The sequence below is a fragment of the Rhinolophus sinicus genome, chromosome 16 (assembly GCF_057876585.1).
Source record: "Rhinolophus sinicus isolate RSI-liver-muscle chromosome 16, RSI-T2T, whole genome shotgun sequence".
Classification (NCBI taxonomy): Eukaryota; Metazoa; Chordata; class Mammalia; order Chiroptera; family Rhinolophidae; genus Rhinolophus; species Rhinolophus sinicus.
In genome coordinates this window covers 141,267,399-141,287,169 of record NC_142516.1, presented here as the reverse complement: position 1 = coordinate 141,287,169, position 19,771 = coordinate 141,267,399, and the positions used below count along the sequence as shown (strand labels likewise).

Genomic DNA, 19,771 nt, shown 5'->3' with positions numbered 1-19,771 from the left:
TAAGAATTGCATCCGGCAGAGAGATCTGGTGGACTCAGACCTCTCACCCCCAAGCTTCGGCCTCCTAGAGCCCCGAGGGCGGAGAGGCCGTAAGATGGCACACCCCCATTCAGCCAGTCAAGCCGAACCCAGAACCGGAATGCCTGCGGCCAAGTGCCGATGTATCTTGCCCATCTCGGCCACCGTCTCGGGGACTCCCTTGTACGCGGTTTCTGCGCATGCCCGGGAGGGGGAGCCCGGTTCCCACTACTGGGAGAAAGGAAGAGAGCAGGTGATGTGGGAGCTGGCGGGGGTATTTGCCGGCGACACCGCGTGTGGGCCGGAAGTGGAGGAATCGAGAGAGGCGCCGCAGGATCTCCGGGTTAGACTGTGGCAACCGCGGCGGCCCCTCGGCTGGAGGACGATGAGGAGCGACGGAAGCGGCAAGGCGGGACGCTGCTGCGCGGCGCCGGGTTGCGTGTTCACGGCCGACTGCGCACCTTGCGAGCTGGTCTAAGTAAGTGCGGTGCGGAGCCGCCAGGTCCGCTCCCTCCCGGGGGGTCGCGGGGTAAGGCCAGCGGGGGCCTCACGGGCGCCCTGTTTCCGAACCACCTTCCCAGGAGTGCGGGGTTGCGCGTGCAGGGCCGTGCCGGACTGGTTCCCCGCCTCGTCGGCCCCGGAAGGAGCCAATTCGCACCCTCGCGAGCTGGGGGGGCGAAACCCAAACGAAAGCCCATTGTGGAAACTGAGGCGCGCCGAGTACCAAAGGCCCTGTGGTGCCCTGCGAGAACTGGTACCTAGAACGTAACTTAGAATCCTATGTCATGGCATGCATAGACCATTATTTAGAAACCAGCCACGCCACCCTCGCTCTCCCACACAGAGAAACAAAAATCTCCGCTCCTAGGTCTGAGGGATAGAGTAGTAACCCAGATCCCATTCACGTCACAAACATTTAGACCTTCGAATTTCATGGCAGGAAGTTCTGAGTGTTTTAAGAAACAGCACGAGAGCACCCCCATACAATTGAAGTCAATTTTGCTGTAGGTTTTTGTCAACATTTGTTTTGACAACATTTATCGTGCATTCAAAAGTGCGTTACTAATGTTATTTCGCAAGGTCTCATAACGAAGAAAAAGTCTTTTATTCAACCACCTTTACATATGTTTGCCATGTAATTGTAACTGAATAGAAATACGCAAAAGGATGTGGGCTTTAAGTTTTGATGTTTGCTTTTCATTGATCCATTTCTTTCATAATGGATTAATACTAGTGTACATGCATAGATTAATGACATACCTTTTACTAAAAGGTTAAATTTCATTCGACTAAATTAGAATTTGTGGTTGTCCATCAAGTGTTATATCATAATTATCCTAAGACATAGACTGCTCAGTTCAGTAATTGTTATAGAGACTGTGCCAGCAACTGCTACCTACTAAAAATACAGAATTGAATAAGATGAAATCACTGTTATCAAGGAACTTAGAGTCTATGTAAAGCAGATAAGTTGAACTATACTAGTAAGTGGCACCTCATTAATTTGTACAAACTACAGAATATGGGATGATAGGCAGTAGGGAGTGGAGGTCCAGGAAAGGCATTTTGATAGAAAAATAAGGCATTACCCTCATTATTTCCTGTGTGCAAATTCTCAGGTATTCTCCATTCATTTTTATCCATTATTTAATCCAAGTCTAACAGAACTTCTAGTTATACTTACTTTCACTTATTCTGTTCTGATAGGTAATAAATACCTTAAATTTTGTCCCAGAGAAGTAGCTGCATTTATGACAGTATGTAGTACTTTGATGTCAGCATTTTTTCAATTATGTGTTTCATTCCCCTTTGTACATAAGAGGAGGCATATGTTTAAAAAGGCTAAATAAGTTGGCATAAGCCACCTAGCTATTAACAAACCAAGCCCAAAACACTCCACTGCACCACACTGCCTCCCATTGATAGTTACCGTGTTTTGCTGAGTATAATGCACACTTTTTTGCCCAGATTTGTGAGTGAAAAATAAGGATGCGCATTACGCATGGGTGGTACTAATTCCATATCTATATAAATGTTTTTAATTTATTTATGTTTATGAGTTCAAAGTGTAACTCTAGAAATCAATAACCATATCCATATGCAAAATAATACCCAGGAATACGATAATCAGTTTTGTTGAATTTAAGACAAACTTGCAATAAGGAAAAGTTCTTGGCCTTGAATGATGTGTAAATATTGTTTGCCATACATAAAATTTCTTGTACCTTTTATCTGTTCGTGTGTTTTGTAATTATTTGTTACATAAATTTCTTGTACCATAATATGTTAAAAAATAAATGCTAAAATTCCTTTATAATAACAAAAAACAGGTACCTAAATGTAAACAAATAAAAACTTCAATCAAAAAATTAAAACGAAAGATTTCTTTTCCCCTGAAAGTTTGGGCCAAAAACGTGGGTGCACAGTGTACACAGGAGCACATTATACATGGCAAAATACGGTAATTTGGAATGATGGACACAAGCCAGTTTATGAATAGCTGTGCATACAGATCTTGATACACCACCTGCCTTCTCAGGCACACATGAGGCCCCTTGCCTTCTGAGGATTTACTAACCAAGTTGCCCTGGGTTAACAGTGTGACTTTGACCTAGTGCTGGGTACTGGAAACTGTTCAACCTAACATTTTTCTATGATCTCCCTTATCACTTATCTCAAAGGAATCTATTTCTATTTCTTTGCTTTTCATTAATTTAGAACTCTGTTACTCAGAGATTCTAAAACCATATTCTTGTTTAGTCACTTCAGGAATGTCTGAAGCCCTTATATACTCTTTTTAGAATACACTAAAGAAGGTTCTAATTCTGCTAATTAAGATTTTTTCCCTTCAAATGATAGACTTCTAATACATTATTACATTTTATGTTACTGTTTTATATAGGTGTTCACTCCTTCAGCAGTACATTCTATTGGAATTGCAAAGGTGTAGTTATTTCCAGAACATGAACTGGAATTTCATGCATTTATGACCTGGTCTGAGAGTCTTACTTTTTCTGTAATATTGATTTTATAAGAAAATCAACTCTAAGTTTTCTCTATCTAGTTTATAGTAAAGTATTTAGAAAATTATTCCTTTTAAGTTGGAAAGTTCTGAATTTCATTATTCTTAATTCTAACATCCATTTTGCATTGTTAGCCTTTTAGATTTTTTTTTTTTTTACCATTTTCTTTCATATAGATACTTATAATCTCAGAATAAATTGTGATTGGCTTCCATAGTGATAATGATCTCATCTTTTTTCTGTCAGTTGACTATATCAGCCAAGTATTCTATGCTTCAAGTGAAGGGAAAAGCACAAAAACGCTACTACATTGCTGCCTAGTATGTTTGACATACATGCTCAAGCTGATTTAAATGCCAGTTTAAAATGCCCTGAACTATTCAATTACTGTTCAACATCTCCATAGGCAGTTATTGTTCATTTGTCCCATAGGACTATTAATACACACTTTTTCATTATTAATGACATGTGGGTAACCATTTGGGAAATAGATAATTCATTCTGTGGTGTCTCCAGCACATTGATAGCAGCTATTTGTGTTTCCATTTCAGCTGTGCAGCTGGCATGGTTTCTTAACTTCCCAGTGCTTAGCAGAAAAGGAGATATATTCATGCAGGAAGGCTGAATCTGAGTTCTGTATTACTTGGTTGTGTTTGGAAGCTGTGGATTTTCCCAGAGTCCTTAGTGAGCGCCATGGAATACTCATTCTTCCCGTGATATAGATGTTAGCAATGACACATGAATTTGCTTTCCGCTTTTTATAGTCTTCACTTGAACCTACACATTGTTCTGTCACTGGTAGGTACGTTTTTCAGTATATGAGCACTTTCTATTTTTAAGCAAGCTGTTCCTAAAATTATCAATTTGAGATGGACTTAAGGCCCTTTAAAAATAATAGTTCACTTATGACTTAGGATATTTTTATTTTATTTATAATTGGTTAACCTTTAGTTAAATTGTTTTTGGGGAATTCATATTTAGTTCACATATAGGTAAAACCTTTTGTAGTTTTCGGAGACCACAAAGATTTTACCTATATGTGGATTAAATATGAATTTCCCCAAAACAATTGACAGAATCAGTAAATTAATATAAATTGCAATACAATGTGAACTTTTGCAATTAAAAAATAATTAGAATAACTAGCATTTACTTTTGGTGAGACAGTTCTGACCTTCATTAAAATATAATTTTGTCTGATTGAAAAAACATTTATTTATAATTTTTGGATAAAATATTGCTGGGTAAAGTGATCTGAATAGATTACCAACATCAGAGGGAGAGCTATAAAATTCTTTGGCAAGGAGGAGGTGAGTTGTTACTCTAGACTTGGAATTAATCTTTAATGTACTGTTTGCCATCATTTAGTTTTTATTGGAGAGAATAACCTGAGTTCTGGTAAAGCAAAGAAAAAACACTGCCAAGTTCATGGAAATACATGACAGTTCCTTGTATATTTCTTGGCTTTTCTCTCTCTCCTTTCTTTAATTACACACTCCTAAAACATACTATATTTGTTGTTGTACATAAAGATTATTTAACTGAAGTTATTTTCTGCCCTTTAAAAATATGTTACTTTGATGATAGTGGTCTGGGAAGGAGACTGAAAATGTATGATGCATTAAATATTTTACAGACCTCAACTGAAACATAAAGTTGCTACATGGGTGCACATCAGAGATTTCTAAAGACCTGTTCTTAATCTTGTGTGCTTGCTTACATCTCTCACTAACTTTTCAATTACTGTTAAGAGTCACACAACCAAGGCCACCAACCTTCTACTGTAGTAGTTAGTAAAGACAGTATTATTTATGATCGAATGCCTGTTTTCTAACTCTTACCTTTCATTTTTCTATCGCCTGTAAAATAGAATTTGTGAGACCTTGGGGATTATTTAGGTAATCTCTTCCTTCAACAAAAGTAGAAATACAGATCCAAAGTAAAAAAGTGATACGCAAAGATACCCATTCGAAATGGATCACACCACATTGAAATGTGGGCTTGGCCAGTGATCTGAGTAGGAAGCAGCACTCGCTGGATGAAAGCCTCACTCAGAGCCTAATCCAGGCTCAAAGGTCCTCTGTGAAATTTGTCATCTGTGTTACGTTAGGTGTTTTTATTAAAGGTATTTCTCTTCCAGCATCTAGCAAGCTTCAGTAACCTATATATACATACGTATTATAATGCACAGAAGATTTAATGTAGTACATCATCGTAAATTTGAAGGAGACAAGTCTCAGGAAAAAAAGACAATAAAGTTATACTCTAATTAGGCAATATAGAACAGTGGTTATCAAACATTTTGTTCTCAGAGCCCCTTTACATTTTTAAAAATTATTGAGGACTTCAATGAGTTTTTATATAGAGAGATATTTATTGTTAGAAATTGAAGCTGGGAATTCATAAAATACGTAACTTTGTCATTTCCAAATAACAGTGAAATTCTTTACATATTAACAATATGCAAAACAACTGGGGAAAAAATTAGTAAGGAGTATGACATTGTTTTACATTTTTGTAAATATCTTTAATATCTGCTTAATAGAAGACTGGTAGATTTTCATGTTTCTGCATTCATTCTTGTAGGTGTTTTAGGTGAAATATATGAAGAAAATCAGGCTCACACAAATGTGTCGTTGTAAAGGGAGGAGTATTTTTATAGTTTTTTCAGATAATTGTGGATATTCTTTAATACTATTCCAATATTTAAAAGGTGATAGTTTCTTGAAGGTCAGTTACATGGTGGTACCTGAAACCCATATCAAAGAACTTTTTGTCTAGTAACATTAAAATCCATTGTTTTATCTTATAATGAATTTTTTATCCCTGCTTGATGTTGTGACATCATTTATTGGTCATTTGGAAAATACTAGTTTGCCATGTTGAGCAGATTCTTCCAAATGTTGATAGGTTTAATACGTTACTAAAAATCTCATTTGCCGCCATGATGATGCTATCAGAAAAGTCTGTGAGTCCTGGGAAGCTGTTGGGAACTTCATTGATTTTTCAGTAAATGTCTGCCAAACACCTAAATTTGAATAACCAGTTCATCAATAGTCTCTTTAAATAAAAAATGGTGCTACCTGAAAAAGACAGCTAGCTCAGCTCACAACTCGAACATGTTTATTTCATTACACAACACCTAGTGCTTTATGTAACGTGTCCTCTCCATTTTGTCGAACATTTGTCACACAAAAGGTTTAAAAGATGTGTACTCAAATTGAAATATAATAATGTTAACTGCTTCTTCAATGCCATTCTTAAGTACAACTGGTTTCCACCACCACCACCACCACCACCACCCCCCTTCCTGGAGTTCATGGTGATAAAGAATACAGTGACTTCTCCATTTTGGCGCCACTACCATTGTTGCTAAGGCACCAGCAGTTTTACCCACCACTGGTTTTACACCATTAGTGCAAATGTCAAAGAGTGAAAAGGCAAGTAGCACCTTAATATAATTATAATATTGATCTCAAAGACCTCTGGAGAAGGTCTTAGGGACCCCAGGGAGTCTGCACCTGTCTTTTGAGAACCACTGGCATAGATAGACCTTGGGTTTAATAGGGACCTTAAAGTTCATCCAGTTCAACTGCTCTACTTTCCTCTATACTGTCCTTGTCGAGTATTTATTTAGATTACGCTTGCATACTTCCAGTTGCCATGAATAATTGTGCTAAATGAATAAAAATAAGTGTCGTAGACAGCTGTTTGATGGAAAGGAAGAGAAATCTTAACCCTGGAGTTGTACGTTGTCCTGTTTTTAAAAAGTTTGTATAAATCTCCACCTGGTTTCTGTGAGTAATGAAGCATGATGAAATCCAGAGATTACAAACTTACCCTGTAAAGGACACATAGTTAAGGTTTTATTTTTCTTTTGCTATATTCAGACAGTTGTGATCCTTTATTTGATTTCCTTTGTCATCTATAATTATATAAATTCTGTTAGATATGTACAGTTACATGAGTATATGTCCATGTCTGTTTCCTGAGTAGATCATGAGCTACTTAAGAACAAGGAGTGTACATCTGAATGTTTAAGTAGTCTGTAGTTCCTAATCACTATGATTGACAGATATTTGTGGCATTGTCTTTAATCTTTAAATAGTATGGTGGGATGCATTGGAATCTGATGAGGCTGTGAAGCCAACCGTGGGGCCACTTCAGTGGTCCAGACTGGGTTTGAGAACTGCCTGAGGACTTGTGGTTATGTTCTGAAGACTCTTATCATTGTAGCTGGGCATAATTTGAGTACTGATCTGTGTTTTTAGATTTTTTTAAATCATCAGCTTATAGAATAGTTATTTAAATATCCGTCCTTAGAAATGGAACCTTTTGCAATCCTCCAAGTACCTATGTATATGAGGTGATTGAGATGAGTGTGCCCATCACTCAGTTGACTTACCGCTCAGCTAACACTAGCCAACAGGATGGTTCCGACAGCTTCACAGCTTTAAATTTTTATAGCTATATTTTTATTTTTAGTCTCAAATTGGCTGTTGTATAATTATAATGGGCTAATATTTAAAGACAAGGAGCACATGGAGCACGCTAAGCTGCAGTCAGTGATAAGAGCTATGAAAATACTAAAATAACATAGAGTACATACAGAGAATACTTGAGACTGGGTGGACACATTAAGCTCTGTGGCTAATGTTTTTTGTTTCCCTACATTATGAAATACAGTACATATCATTTTCCAAACGTAACTTTATCAGGAACCCTTTTGTCAATGAACATATATTAATAGCTCAGTGAATCTATTCAGTTAATGCTGTTCTAACCAACACACAGACAATGTAGGATCAAGACCCAAATACAGCTCCTCTGATCCTAAATACAGTGTTTTTTATAGCTTCCTCATCTGTAAAAGTGGAAATAATAGTACTTAGCTCATAGAATCATAGTGAAAATTAAAGGAGCTAATTCATGTAAAACACATGACACAGGGCTTGGTATACACCCTCTGCTCAATAGTAAACAAAACAAATTAGTGAGGACCATAAAATGTTTAAGATGATATCACTAGATCTGTCAGTTGCATTCATATGATCAAGGACTTACATATATAACATCAAGATGTTGCTTATACTTCAAAACCATTCTTTTAAAAGGAAAACAATCATACCTACTTTATCAATACGTTACAGTAAAACTAAATCATGGTTTCACTAGATTTCTTGACAAGTGCCACTAATGTCAATATGACATTTCTAACCACGTTACGTAAATAAAAAAACAAAAATTATTTTTCAGGTTGACTTTTTTCATTCATATACAAGACCTGTGCGTGTTAAAAGTAATGTGCCTGTTTTTAGTTTTAGTTTATGTTATATACTGAGACCCAGAATCAAACCTATGTTTTTAAAAAATATGTTTGTTTACACATCATGTTTTTTTGTTCATAATTAACATAAAGCATGTAAAACATTAGGTGAGGAAGAGGATGTGTTTAGTTTTGGATAAGTTTGAGACGTCGATGAAGCATCATCAGGTACTCAAGGAACAGATACATTGAGGTTGTAGATGGAGTAGACATAGAGAATGGGAATAATTTATATACAACTGTGATAGTTGGAGCCGTGTACCATCTGAAAGAATGAAATCACTGAGGGAACGAAGGTAAGTAGACAGGACCTTGGAAAATGCCTAAATTTGAGGGTAGGTCAGAGGGAGAAACACAAGATTTTGAGTATACTAGAAACTGAGGAAGAATCAACATTTCGTGCCACTTAAGGGTATGATGTTGCAGTGTTAATTAAGAAAAAGCCATTGGATTTATTAGCAATTGAGGTTTGCTTTTTATCAGTGATCATTATGAGAGCTCATGCATCAGCTTCTCAGATAGTAAGTACCGTGTTTTCCCTGAAAGTGAGAACTAGCCGGACAGTCAGCTCTTAGGCGTCTTTTGGAGCAAAAATTAATATAAGACCCGGTGATTATATTATATTATATTATATTATATTATATTATATTATATTATATTATATTATATTATATTATATTATATTATATTATATTATATTATATTATATTATATTATTATTATATTATACTATACCCGGTCTTATATAAGACCAGGTCTTATTTTACTGTAAGACCAGGTCTTAGAGTAAAATAAGACTATAAGACCTGGTCTTACAGTAAAATAAGACCAGGTCTTATATTACTTTTTGCTCCAAAAGATGCATTAGACTGATTGTCCGGCTAGGTCTTATTTTCGGGGAAACCTGGTAGTTAAGGAGTTGCTGGGCGTGGTTAAAGCAGCAGATAGACAGAGACATTTGACATGTGAGAGCTGGTGTGGTAATATGGCGAAGGCAGAACTGAGTGATGGTAATAAGGTATTTATTTAAGATGTAGGTATAAGGTTAAACCCATAATGATAAAGTAGAAGAAGCATGAGAGAGGATTGGATATTGGTTGACTAAGATTCTGTGTTGTATAAGTCTAATGTTCTTTTCCTCTAAGCTACTCTTCTAAGTATAAACCTCGATTCAACCTTGAGTATATTAAACTCACCATTTATTAACTTTTCACTCAGACTAATTTATTGACAAATACTCATAAATGGACAACTTGCATACTGCTAGCTGTAGAATCTGCAGTGGACTCTGTTAGAGGCAGTGCTCATTTGCATTGACTATTACAACATCTGAATCTATGTGCAGTTGTTTTTATGTCTCAGCGAATGGCTCCAGTAATTGTGTTTTGCTGATAACTTCAGCAAATTTTGTAAATAAAAAATTCTTCCTGTACTATTTGCTTGTTCCAGTTCCTTTAAGAGCATGGAGAGATACAATATAGATCAGGAAGCAGAAATTATTGGCAAATTGGGTTATGTAAAAATAAGGCAGTCAGTGAATTGAGGTCTCTTTCTAGACCACCAATGTGCCATAATGTATTAAAGAGAAGTCTCTCTCTCTCCCTCCCTCCCTCCCTTTCTCTCCCTCCCTCCCTCCCTTTCTCTCCCTCCCTCTCTCCAGAGCAATTTTTATTAACCTATGCTTAAAATTGCCTTCCATGTGATGTTCCCCAAAATGAATTGACTTTTATTCTGACTTTCACAGTTTAACAGTCCATTGTAAGATTATGTTTATTTATCACAAAGTCATTTAGTTAAGATGACTTTTCAGGAATGCTTTATGGAAAACTGCAAGTTTCATCCCTATTTTTCCTAACCAATAATAGACTTAAGTATTCAATTTTTATTATTTTACTCTTAAACAAATATGCCCAGTGCTCAGAATACAGTTATGTTTTCTTAGAAGTCTAATAACTCAGAATATTATCAGAATATTACTGGATTTCTCATTTAAAAAAACATTTTAGTCTTGAGTGTGTGTGTAAAATGTATGTGTGTGTTGTGTGTGTGTGTGTGTGTGTGTGTGTGTAAAGTGGTATACTACCCACTAGGGGATACAGTAGTGGAAAAGAGAAACACAGTTCCTGGCCTTATAGATTTAAATTCAATATTATATCTTGATACTAGAAATTAAAGAGGCTACTTAAAAAAATAATTTTTCGGGGGTGGCCGGTTAACTCAAGTTGGTTAGAGCGTGGTGCTAATTACACCAAGGTTGCTCGTTTGATCCCCGCATGGGCCACTGTGAGTGTCGCCCTCCTTAAAATCATAATAAGTTTTCATAGTTTGAAAATTTTATATGTATTTAATCTATATATGTGTGTGTGGTTTGAATTTTAAAATATGCCTTGTCCATGTACTAGGAGCTTTATATTTTATCTGTGTAGGCAGTAGTATTTTTTTTTACAAGAACTTTGTATGATTTGAAAACTGAGTCAATTCACTCCTGATTATCTAGGTTATAGAAGTGCTTTGCCATGCCCTTAAGAGATTTCTGAATTTTTTTCTTTTATTCTAGGTGTGTGTGGTAAATTCTGATGTTGATGTTAATTTGAGCAGGACACGGTAAAGAGTGTAGTAGTACAGTTAGAAATACTAGTCACAGAAGCAAATGAAGTTAATGTATCTATAGCATTTATAAATGTTTTTCAGAATTTCATTTACTAATGCTGACCACACTTATATGTAGGCATTTTTAAGTTCTCATTCTACTGGGAAAAAAATTCATACTGCAAATAAGTGATAAACCCAAGATGATTCCGCAGATACACGAGTATGGTAGAGTAGACTTTAAGGCTGGTGGAATTTTTATGTTTCTATTTGCTACCTCTCACCAATGATTTGCCTGACTGTGAAAAAAACAGTAAAATTTTTCACTAAAGAAATATCTTAAATAGTGTCTTATTTTCCAAGCAGTACAGTGCTCTAGTATATTTGTATTTTATATCCTAAACCTTGTTAATCCTAATCATTACACACAAAAATTTTTATTTTGATGTATAAAGTTAATGCCAATGTGTTTTCATGTTTCCCCAGTACAGCTTTTGGGTACAAATGAAAATCATTCAGATATTGCTTATACTTTAAAAAATAAAAATTAAATTAAGTAAACATTAGATGAAACATTTAAGTGACCAGATGTGTTGTTGAGACCTATCCACCACAACGAAGGAATACAGAGTAGACCTGTGTAATTTAAGCTGTTGATAAATAGCCATCATAGATTGTGAAAGGCCTTTATTACTGACCTGGAATAATTATTCAGTTTTCAGTGTAATTGACTTACTTGGCTGCTATAGTACTGTTCTTTCAATCTGGTTTTTAACCAGGTCTGATACCTAGTGTTCAGGTATTGCTTCTGCTGTAGTTTTTAAGCTTGGATTTTTGTTTTACCTCACATACCTGCTTTTCTCTAACTTAACAGTGCTCATTGTAATAAAACTTGTTACAACTGGGTGGCAGTGTTGATTTCGGAGAAACTTCAGAAAAACGCTATGCTGTTGGTTTATGTTCAGTCATTTGAACATGAATTCAAATTTGAAAATGTATGTTTAATAAAATAGTAAATATGTTTAGTGAAATAAGAGTGAAAAATCAAATCTATTAAATTATCTAACTTACCTGTATAGCCAATCTAATTTAACTTGATTTTATGTTTTTTCAGTGTTTAAACCTAATATGATAAACTAAAATGCCCCTTTTATTAGCTTATGTCGTACAGTACAATTTTAAAAATTGGTCATTAATAATTATTTATTAAATTTAAGAGTAACTTCTTTGCAATAGTTTTGTTAGTAAAATAATTTAACATCTTTTAAAACTTGATAAATATATACAAGTAAGTAGGTGACTACTATATAATAAAAATTGTAATGTCTCTCACCTCTTGCCTTTTGAAGACAACATGCATAGCTTTTTTGTGTGATAAAAAATTGACTTTTGATAACTTTTTTCTGTCTTATCGGTTATATTTTTCAGCAGTGTTTTTCAAAATTTGTCTCCAGTATGTAATTTTCCTCATTAGTCTCTGGTTCTCAAATAGAATATCTGTTTCTTTATTTCACACTTATACCCCAAGTGTTTATGGCCCAGTCAAAGCGATTGATGTTAACTCACTGGTGTAAAATTGCAATAAGGACTGTGTAAATGATTCTGCATATTTCCTGATATTAGCAATCAAATTCTTTTTAAAAAATTTCATGCGAAAGACAAATTAAGGAACTTTTTCTTTAAAATAATACAATATTAGAAACTAGTGGTTAACTTAAATTATTTTTTTTAAGTTTAGCTATGAAAATCTCCAGCTAGAAAAGAAAATGTGTTATTCTTTCTTATCCTAGATTATTTAATTATAATTTTTAATGTGAAAAAGAAAATTGACAATATTATATCAGATTGGTCTTGATAGATTATAATCTGTTAACTACCTGTTTAATCAGAATTTCCCTCAACCTACCTAGCTCAGTGAAGTTGTAGGATACAAACTCAATATTAAAAAATCTGGAAAAATCTGGTGTGTTTCTATATATACTAATAATAGACTATCAGAAAGAGAAATTAAGGAAGCTATCCCATGTACAATTTCATCAAAAAGAATAAAATAGGAATAAGTTTAACCATGGAGATGAAAGACGAGTACACCAAAAACTGTAAGACATTAATGAAAGAAATTGAAGAAGACACAAATAAATGGAAAGCTATTTCATGCCCATGGATTGGAAGAATTAATATTGTTAAAATGTCCATACTACCCAAAGCACTCTGTGGATTCACTGCAATCCCCATCAAAATTCCTATGGAATTTTTCACAGAAATGGAACAAATAATCCTAAAATTCTATAGAACCACAAAAGACCCACAATAGCCAAAGCAATCTGGAAAAAGAAAACAAAGTGGGATGCCTCATACTCCCTATATTAAAAAGCTGTTGTAATCAAAACATTATTGCATTGGCATAAAAACAAACACATAAATCACTGGAGCAAAATAAAGAGCTCAGAAATAAACCCACACATATACAGTCAATTAACGAAGAAGCTAAGAATATAATGGGAAAGTACAGTCTCTTCAATAAATCATGTTGGGAAAACTTGACTAGTATCTTACCATACACAAAAATTAACTCAGAATGGATTAAAGATTTTAATGTAGACCAAAAATGACAAAACTAGAAGAAAACATAGGTAGTAAGCTCCTTGATATCTGTCTTGGTGATAACTTTTTGGATCTGACACCAAAAGCAAAAATAAACAAGTGGGACTGTATCAAATTAAAAAGCCTCTGCACAGCAAAGGAAACCATCAACAACATGAAAAGGCAACCTTTGAATAGAAGATATTTGCAAGTCAGATATCTGTTAAGTGTTTAATATCCAAAATATGTAAAGAACTCACACAGCTTAATAGTTAAAAAAACAAGAAAACAAACAATCCAGTTAAAAAAAAATGGGCAGAAGTTCTGAATAGACATTTTTCCAAAGAAGACATATGGATGGTCCACACATACATGAAAAGATGCTCAACATCTCTAATCATCAAGGAAATGCAAATCAAAACCATGAGATATCACCTCACACGTGGTAGAATGGCTGATATCAAAAAGACAAGAAATAATAAGTTGGCAAGGATGTGGAGACGGAACCCTTGTGCACAGTTGGTGGGAATGTAAATTGGTACAGCAACTATGAAAAACAGTGTGGAGGTTCCTCAAAAAATTAAAAACAGAACTACCATATGATCCAACAATTCTTCTGTTTATCCTAAGAAAGTGAAAACAGCCAGTCCACTTATACTCCTGAGCCGCTCTGTTCTCTCATACAAAAAATTGGGAACATGGCATCAACTTAACTTTTCTACCAAATCAAAGAGTGTACATGAATGAAAATACCAGGCAGTAAATAAGCACTTTAAAAAAAATTAATATAATTTGATGACTTTGTGTTTCATAAATATAACACTGGAGGGAAAAAGGAGACTGTTGACAACAGACGGGACAAGGGGAAATAGAACAACCAGTATTGTGGATGGATGGATATAATAGGCTTTCAAGGATTCACCCTAGTACCATGATTTATTACATCATCGATCTAACTTTAAAATCAGAGATGTATGTTGAATTACTGATTATGTCTCTTTCTTTCCCTTCAGGACACTTACAGAGAACTACAATGGAAAAGTCCTGGATGCTGTGGAACTTTGTTGAAAGATGGCTAATAGCCTTGGCCTCGTGGTCTTGGGCTCTCTGCCGTATTTCTCTTTTACCTTTAATAGTGACTTTTCATCTATATGGAGGCATTATCTTACTTTTGTTAATATTCATATCAATAGCAGGTATTCTGTATAAATTCCAGGATGTATTGCTTTATTTTCCAGAACAGCCATCTTCTTCACGTCTTTATGTTCCCATGCCCACTGGTATTCCACATGAAAACATTTTCATCAGAACCAAAGATGGAGTGCGTCTAAATCTTATTTTGATAAGATACACTGGAGACAATTCACCCTATTCCCCGACTATAATTTATTTTCATGGGAATGCAGGCAACATAGGTCACAGGTTACCAAATGCATTGCTTATGTTGGTGAACCTCAAAGTTAATCTTCTGCTTGTTGATTATCGAGGATATGGAAAAAGCGAAGGAGAAGCCAGTGAAGAAGGACTCTATTTAGATTCTGAAGCTGTGCTAGACTATGTGATGACTAGACCTGACCTTGACAAAACAAAAATTTTTCTTTTTGGCCGTTCCTTGGGAGGAGCAGTGGCTATTCATTTGGCTTCTGAAAATTCACATAGGATTTCAGCCATTATGGTGGAGAACACATTTTTAAGCATACCACATATGGCCAGCACTTTATTTTCATTCTTTCCAATGCGTTATCTTCCTTTATGGTGCTACAAAAATAAATTTTTGTCCTACAGAAAAATTTCTCAGTGCAGAATGCCTTCTCTTTTCATCTCTGGACTGTCTGATCAATTAATTCCACCAGTAATGATGAAACAACTTTATGAACTTTCCCCATCTCGGACTAAGAGATTAGCCATTTTTCCTGATGGAACTCATAATGATACATGGCAATGCCAGGGTTACTTCACTGCGCTTGAACAGTTCATCAAAGAAGTAATAAAAAGTCATTCTCCTGAAGAAATGGCAAAAACTTCATCTAATGTAACAATTATATAATTTTCTTTTTGATTGATGCACTGCATTTTAATTTGTGCAGAATGATAAAGAATGTTCCTTTCTACAAGTGTGTTATGTCTGTACGTGTCTGAAGAGTGACATTAAACTTTGAAAGGACTTCAGTGCTCTTTTAAGATGATCCAAATAGTTTTTTACATTTGAAAAACTATAATTCTTGGGATTATTTCATACATTTTCATCAAACCTTTTAATGTGGTTATATATCCATATCTTTAGTTTAATATGTCAGTATAATATATTCAAAAGTTTCCTGTTGCTAAAATGGTATACTTTACATGATACTTAGATTAATGGCAGGGTGTAGAAGGCGAGATGTAAATGGGAAACCTTTGGATATTGCTCCTTTAGTAAATATTGGGACAATCATGGTAAGCGAACTTAGTTCTATAACTGCATTTTTCACCTTAAAATGAAGTGCATGGTATTTATTCCTTGAATTATGCAATGCAATGTTTTTATTGTAAATAGCACTGGTCATATACCAATGTATATGGTAACCTGGGTTATATCTATTTTTATGTAAACTATTTTGTTTTTGGCAAGAAATGAAATTGAGGCCTGTGTGCAGGTTGCCATTGAATTTTGCTCTGGTGAATGCTGAGATCCAGCTTTTTCTTACAAATAAATGGGACCCCACTTTCCAATATAAATGTACCGTGTTTTGTTAGGTACAGTCTGGATCATGGCATGTAAAAATAGAAATTTAGAATTTTACTGCAGCTTTGATGTGCATATTTGAACTTTTTAACATTTGTAATTTGTGTGGCAAAGAGAATTTTAGCTTCTATCAGTTTCGTAAGTCTACAGGTGAACCACTAATGGCAGTCATAATGAAGATTATAACTTATGTGAAAATTAAATTAGGAAGCCTTATCATTACATAATTGTACATACTGTTTTACAGAAATTCCCACATTTGATTTTTAAGCCCCAGTATCTTAAGTATATCTAATCCACTAAAGCCAAGATATAATTTATTGAACTTTCTGAAAACAAAAATTATAAAAACAAAAGGAAAAAAACTATGTTCTTTGGTTTAATATTTCAGTTACAAAATAGAACTGCATAAAAGGACAGTTTTAAGAAGTCTTATTTTCTACATATAGGAATGTGGGGATGAAGGCACTCTAATGCTTTTTATCACAGTTGTTATTACCACATTTGACAATTAAATGGCTATCAGTGGGAAGTAGTATTTAGACATACAGAAAAGTAAGAAAAATCTTACTTTAAAAAAAAATGATCCCCTTAAAAGTTGCAGGATTTACTTTGAAAAAGAAATATATACATATACATATACATATATATATATATATATATATATATATATATATGTATATATATATGTATGTATATATATACACATATATATACACACACACATACACACAAGCTGTGAGGCATAATTGTGTTAAGTTTCAAGCAGTCCTCCAAAATTAAATGTAATTGAGCTCTGTACATTGTTATGTCAGCTTTAACATGATATTTTGAATATTTTAACTATATTTATTGGCTTAGAGCAAGCAGCTAGAGCAGAGAAATAATGGTCAATAATTTTGACCTTAATTGAAAACTCCATGGAGATAGGGCTAGAAATACTTTTGCCAAATAACATTTCTCATTCACTTGTGTCAGTATCTAGAAAACAATAAATTATAACAAGTATGATTAAAGGATAATGTTTTTCTATAAATTATTGTAAAGTTGCTTTTAAAAAAATTTTGGTAATGCATATCATGGAAGGTGTATTTTGTATGTATAATTTCACCACAATTAAAGGCTACTTTTCATCTTGTCAATCATTGCTATGTAGAATGACTATCCTAAATAGTAATGTATTAAAAAGAAAAAAGTTAATCAACAAAATATATTGTATTTAGACATATCTGACATTGTACACCCTAGACTTGTATCATTCTTTAAAGTTTACAAAGTACCTTTTTAAGTTTTCATGTAATCATTTAGTCTACTGTGCTATGGAGAAATTTATCAAATTTAGTTGTATTACGCTGGTGAAGTATAAAAACTTTTTCTTCATCAGTGTTTTATGCTTTTTTTAATATACACTCCAGGTTTATGAACAATTACTTTTTTTTTTTTTTTTTTTTTAAAGCCAGGACTTCCAAAGTTGTAAAGTACTTGCATCCCATCCCTACCTTTATTCTCTTCTTTAGGGTAAGGAGCCTTTCTTTCTGCAGCAAAGGGAAGAGGCAGTTTCTAGAGTTGTAGTACATCTTTCCTAGTTTCTGTATTTGATATTATTTCTTTAGCTAGGAAGGGAATAGAAAACTCATATCGGGACTATGAAGCCCACGGCATCATTTTTTTTTTTCCAAAATGTGTCGGCCAACGTATTTGATGTTCATGTGAATTCTTCATGAGTCACTTCTTCATTTTGGACTCATAACTTAGTGGGAATAGAAGTGTGTCTGTCTTGTGTATTAATTTCTGGCTCCTTTATGCAAGAGCAGCTATGGGAGTTTCGGAATGAATTTTAAGTTATTAAGCTACTGTAAATTTGGAAATACTTGAATGATTTTAAATATGGCAAGGTACAATTCATTTAGATAAAATTCATTATTTTAAAGGATTATTGGGGCAATGGCAAAAACGATATTGTAAAATATGGGAAGAAATAATGTGTAGAAGATAAAAGAATACTAATATAATAGAGCTAGAAAGGGAAATGTGATGTATTTCTTAAATACAGATCTAGGAAATAACTGATAGGATTGGTGAAAAGGACACATAACAGTGTAAAACATCATTTAAACAAGGCATTTCTAACATTGACTGGAGCATCTGGTATTGCACCAACCCTATATTTTTGTGAAGACTTTGACTATAAAATCAATATTTTTATTAAAATTGTGAGTTTTGTTACAGAACAGCTTAAATTTATTTTTTCATGATGAAATGTAGACATTTGATAATTATCAAAGTCCCAGCTTTGATAATGTGTCACTAGATTAATTAGGTTATAATCTTACTGAGAATTCATACCACCTGATGCTTTCATATTCATTTCTTAAGTTTGTAAGATTTGGTTTGAGGTGGGAATAGGTTTGGTGGATTTAAAGAGTGATTATCATACGCAGTTTTACGTGAAGTGTCTTGCAAGCTCATAGTTTTTATTATTGAGTTCCTTAATCTAGGAAGTTTAGGAGTAAATAAGGTATACTTTTAAAAAGGATGTCACAGAGTCACTTTTTAAATTAGGTCATGATTGAGATGTATTGAAATCCTTCACTGACCTCTCCCCTCTGTTTTTCCATTTATGTTTGACGACAATTATGGAGGAAAAAATAATTAGTCATAATGCTTTTGAATTGTCCTCTTAAATTTATGTATTTTCCAATTACTCAGGTAAAGCTGGAAATGACAGAGCACAGACAACTATTTTTTAAATAATAAAGTAGAAAATGAAAAGCACTTCTGTTTATTTATATGACCACATATGCACATAATCTTAGCTAATCAGAAATAATACATTCATTTGTGTGGCGAAATAAATTCATTCATCCTATTAGTAGTCAACATGTTTTTTTGCCAAATGGCACAAAGATACCTCCATTTATATTTTGTATCTTAAAAATATAGTTTTAAAAATAAGACTACGTATAAGAGACACTTTTTTGACAAAAAGTACCATATATACCTATGTAATAGGTATGTGTTGTTTAACATAATCTATAACAATTTCTGTCAGTACAGCATACTCTGAAAATTCAAGTTTTCAACCTATTCAGATACATTCAGGATAAAATTAGTTAATCCAATTTCACAATGTAAATCATATTTTTGTTACCATATTTCATTTGAAACTAATAGAATTTTAAAATTCAGATTTGAATGTTATAGTACATTATGTGCTAACCATGACAAGCAAACATTTACATTTGTTTTTTACAATAAATTTATTTTAAAATATACTATTTTTCTGTACTGACATGTAATAAATTGAAACATTAAAAGTTTGATTAATGTCTTAAGATAGTTTGTATTCAGTCTTTTTAAAATTCTTTTCTATTAAACTAAGTTATATGGTAGAGCATTAAATTTTCCTTAATGGGTAAATAAAATTCCCGAATTTGTACTGAAATTAATGATTTTTATTGTAATGGCTTGGATAAAAAGAAGTTAAGTTTGTGTTCCCTTTCCTCC

General features: G+C 33.9%; 1 protein-coding gene across 1 annotated transcript; it reads left to right on the top strand.

Moving 5' to 3' along the window:
• The first annotated feature begins 212 nt into the window (after positions 1-212).
• ABHD13 (abhydrolase domain containing 13) lies at positions 213-17,504 on the top strand. The gene is made up of 2 exons (XM_019731085.3): positions 213-496; positions 14,553-17,504. The coding sequence occupies exon 2, from the start codon at positions 14,573-14,575 to the stop codon at positions 15,584-15,586; it is 1,014 nt and encodes a 337-aa protein (XP_019586644.1). The 5' UTR covers positions 213-496; positions 14,553-14,572; the 3' UTR covers positions 15,587-17,504.
• The last annotated feature ends 2,267 nt before the right edge of the window (positions 17,505-19,771 follow it).

Bases quoted from the DNA above. Each gene is read 5' to 3' on its own strand.
- ABHD13 (XM_019731085.3), top strand. From the start codon at position 14,573: ATGGAAAAGTCCTGGATGCTGTGGAACTTTGTTGAAAGATGGCTAATA.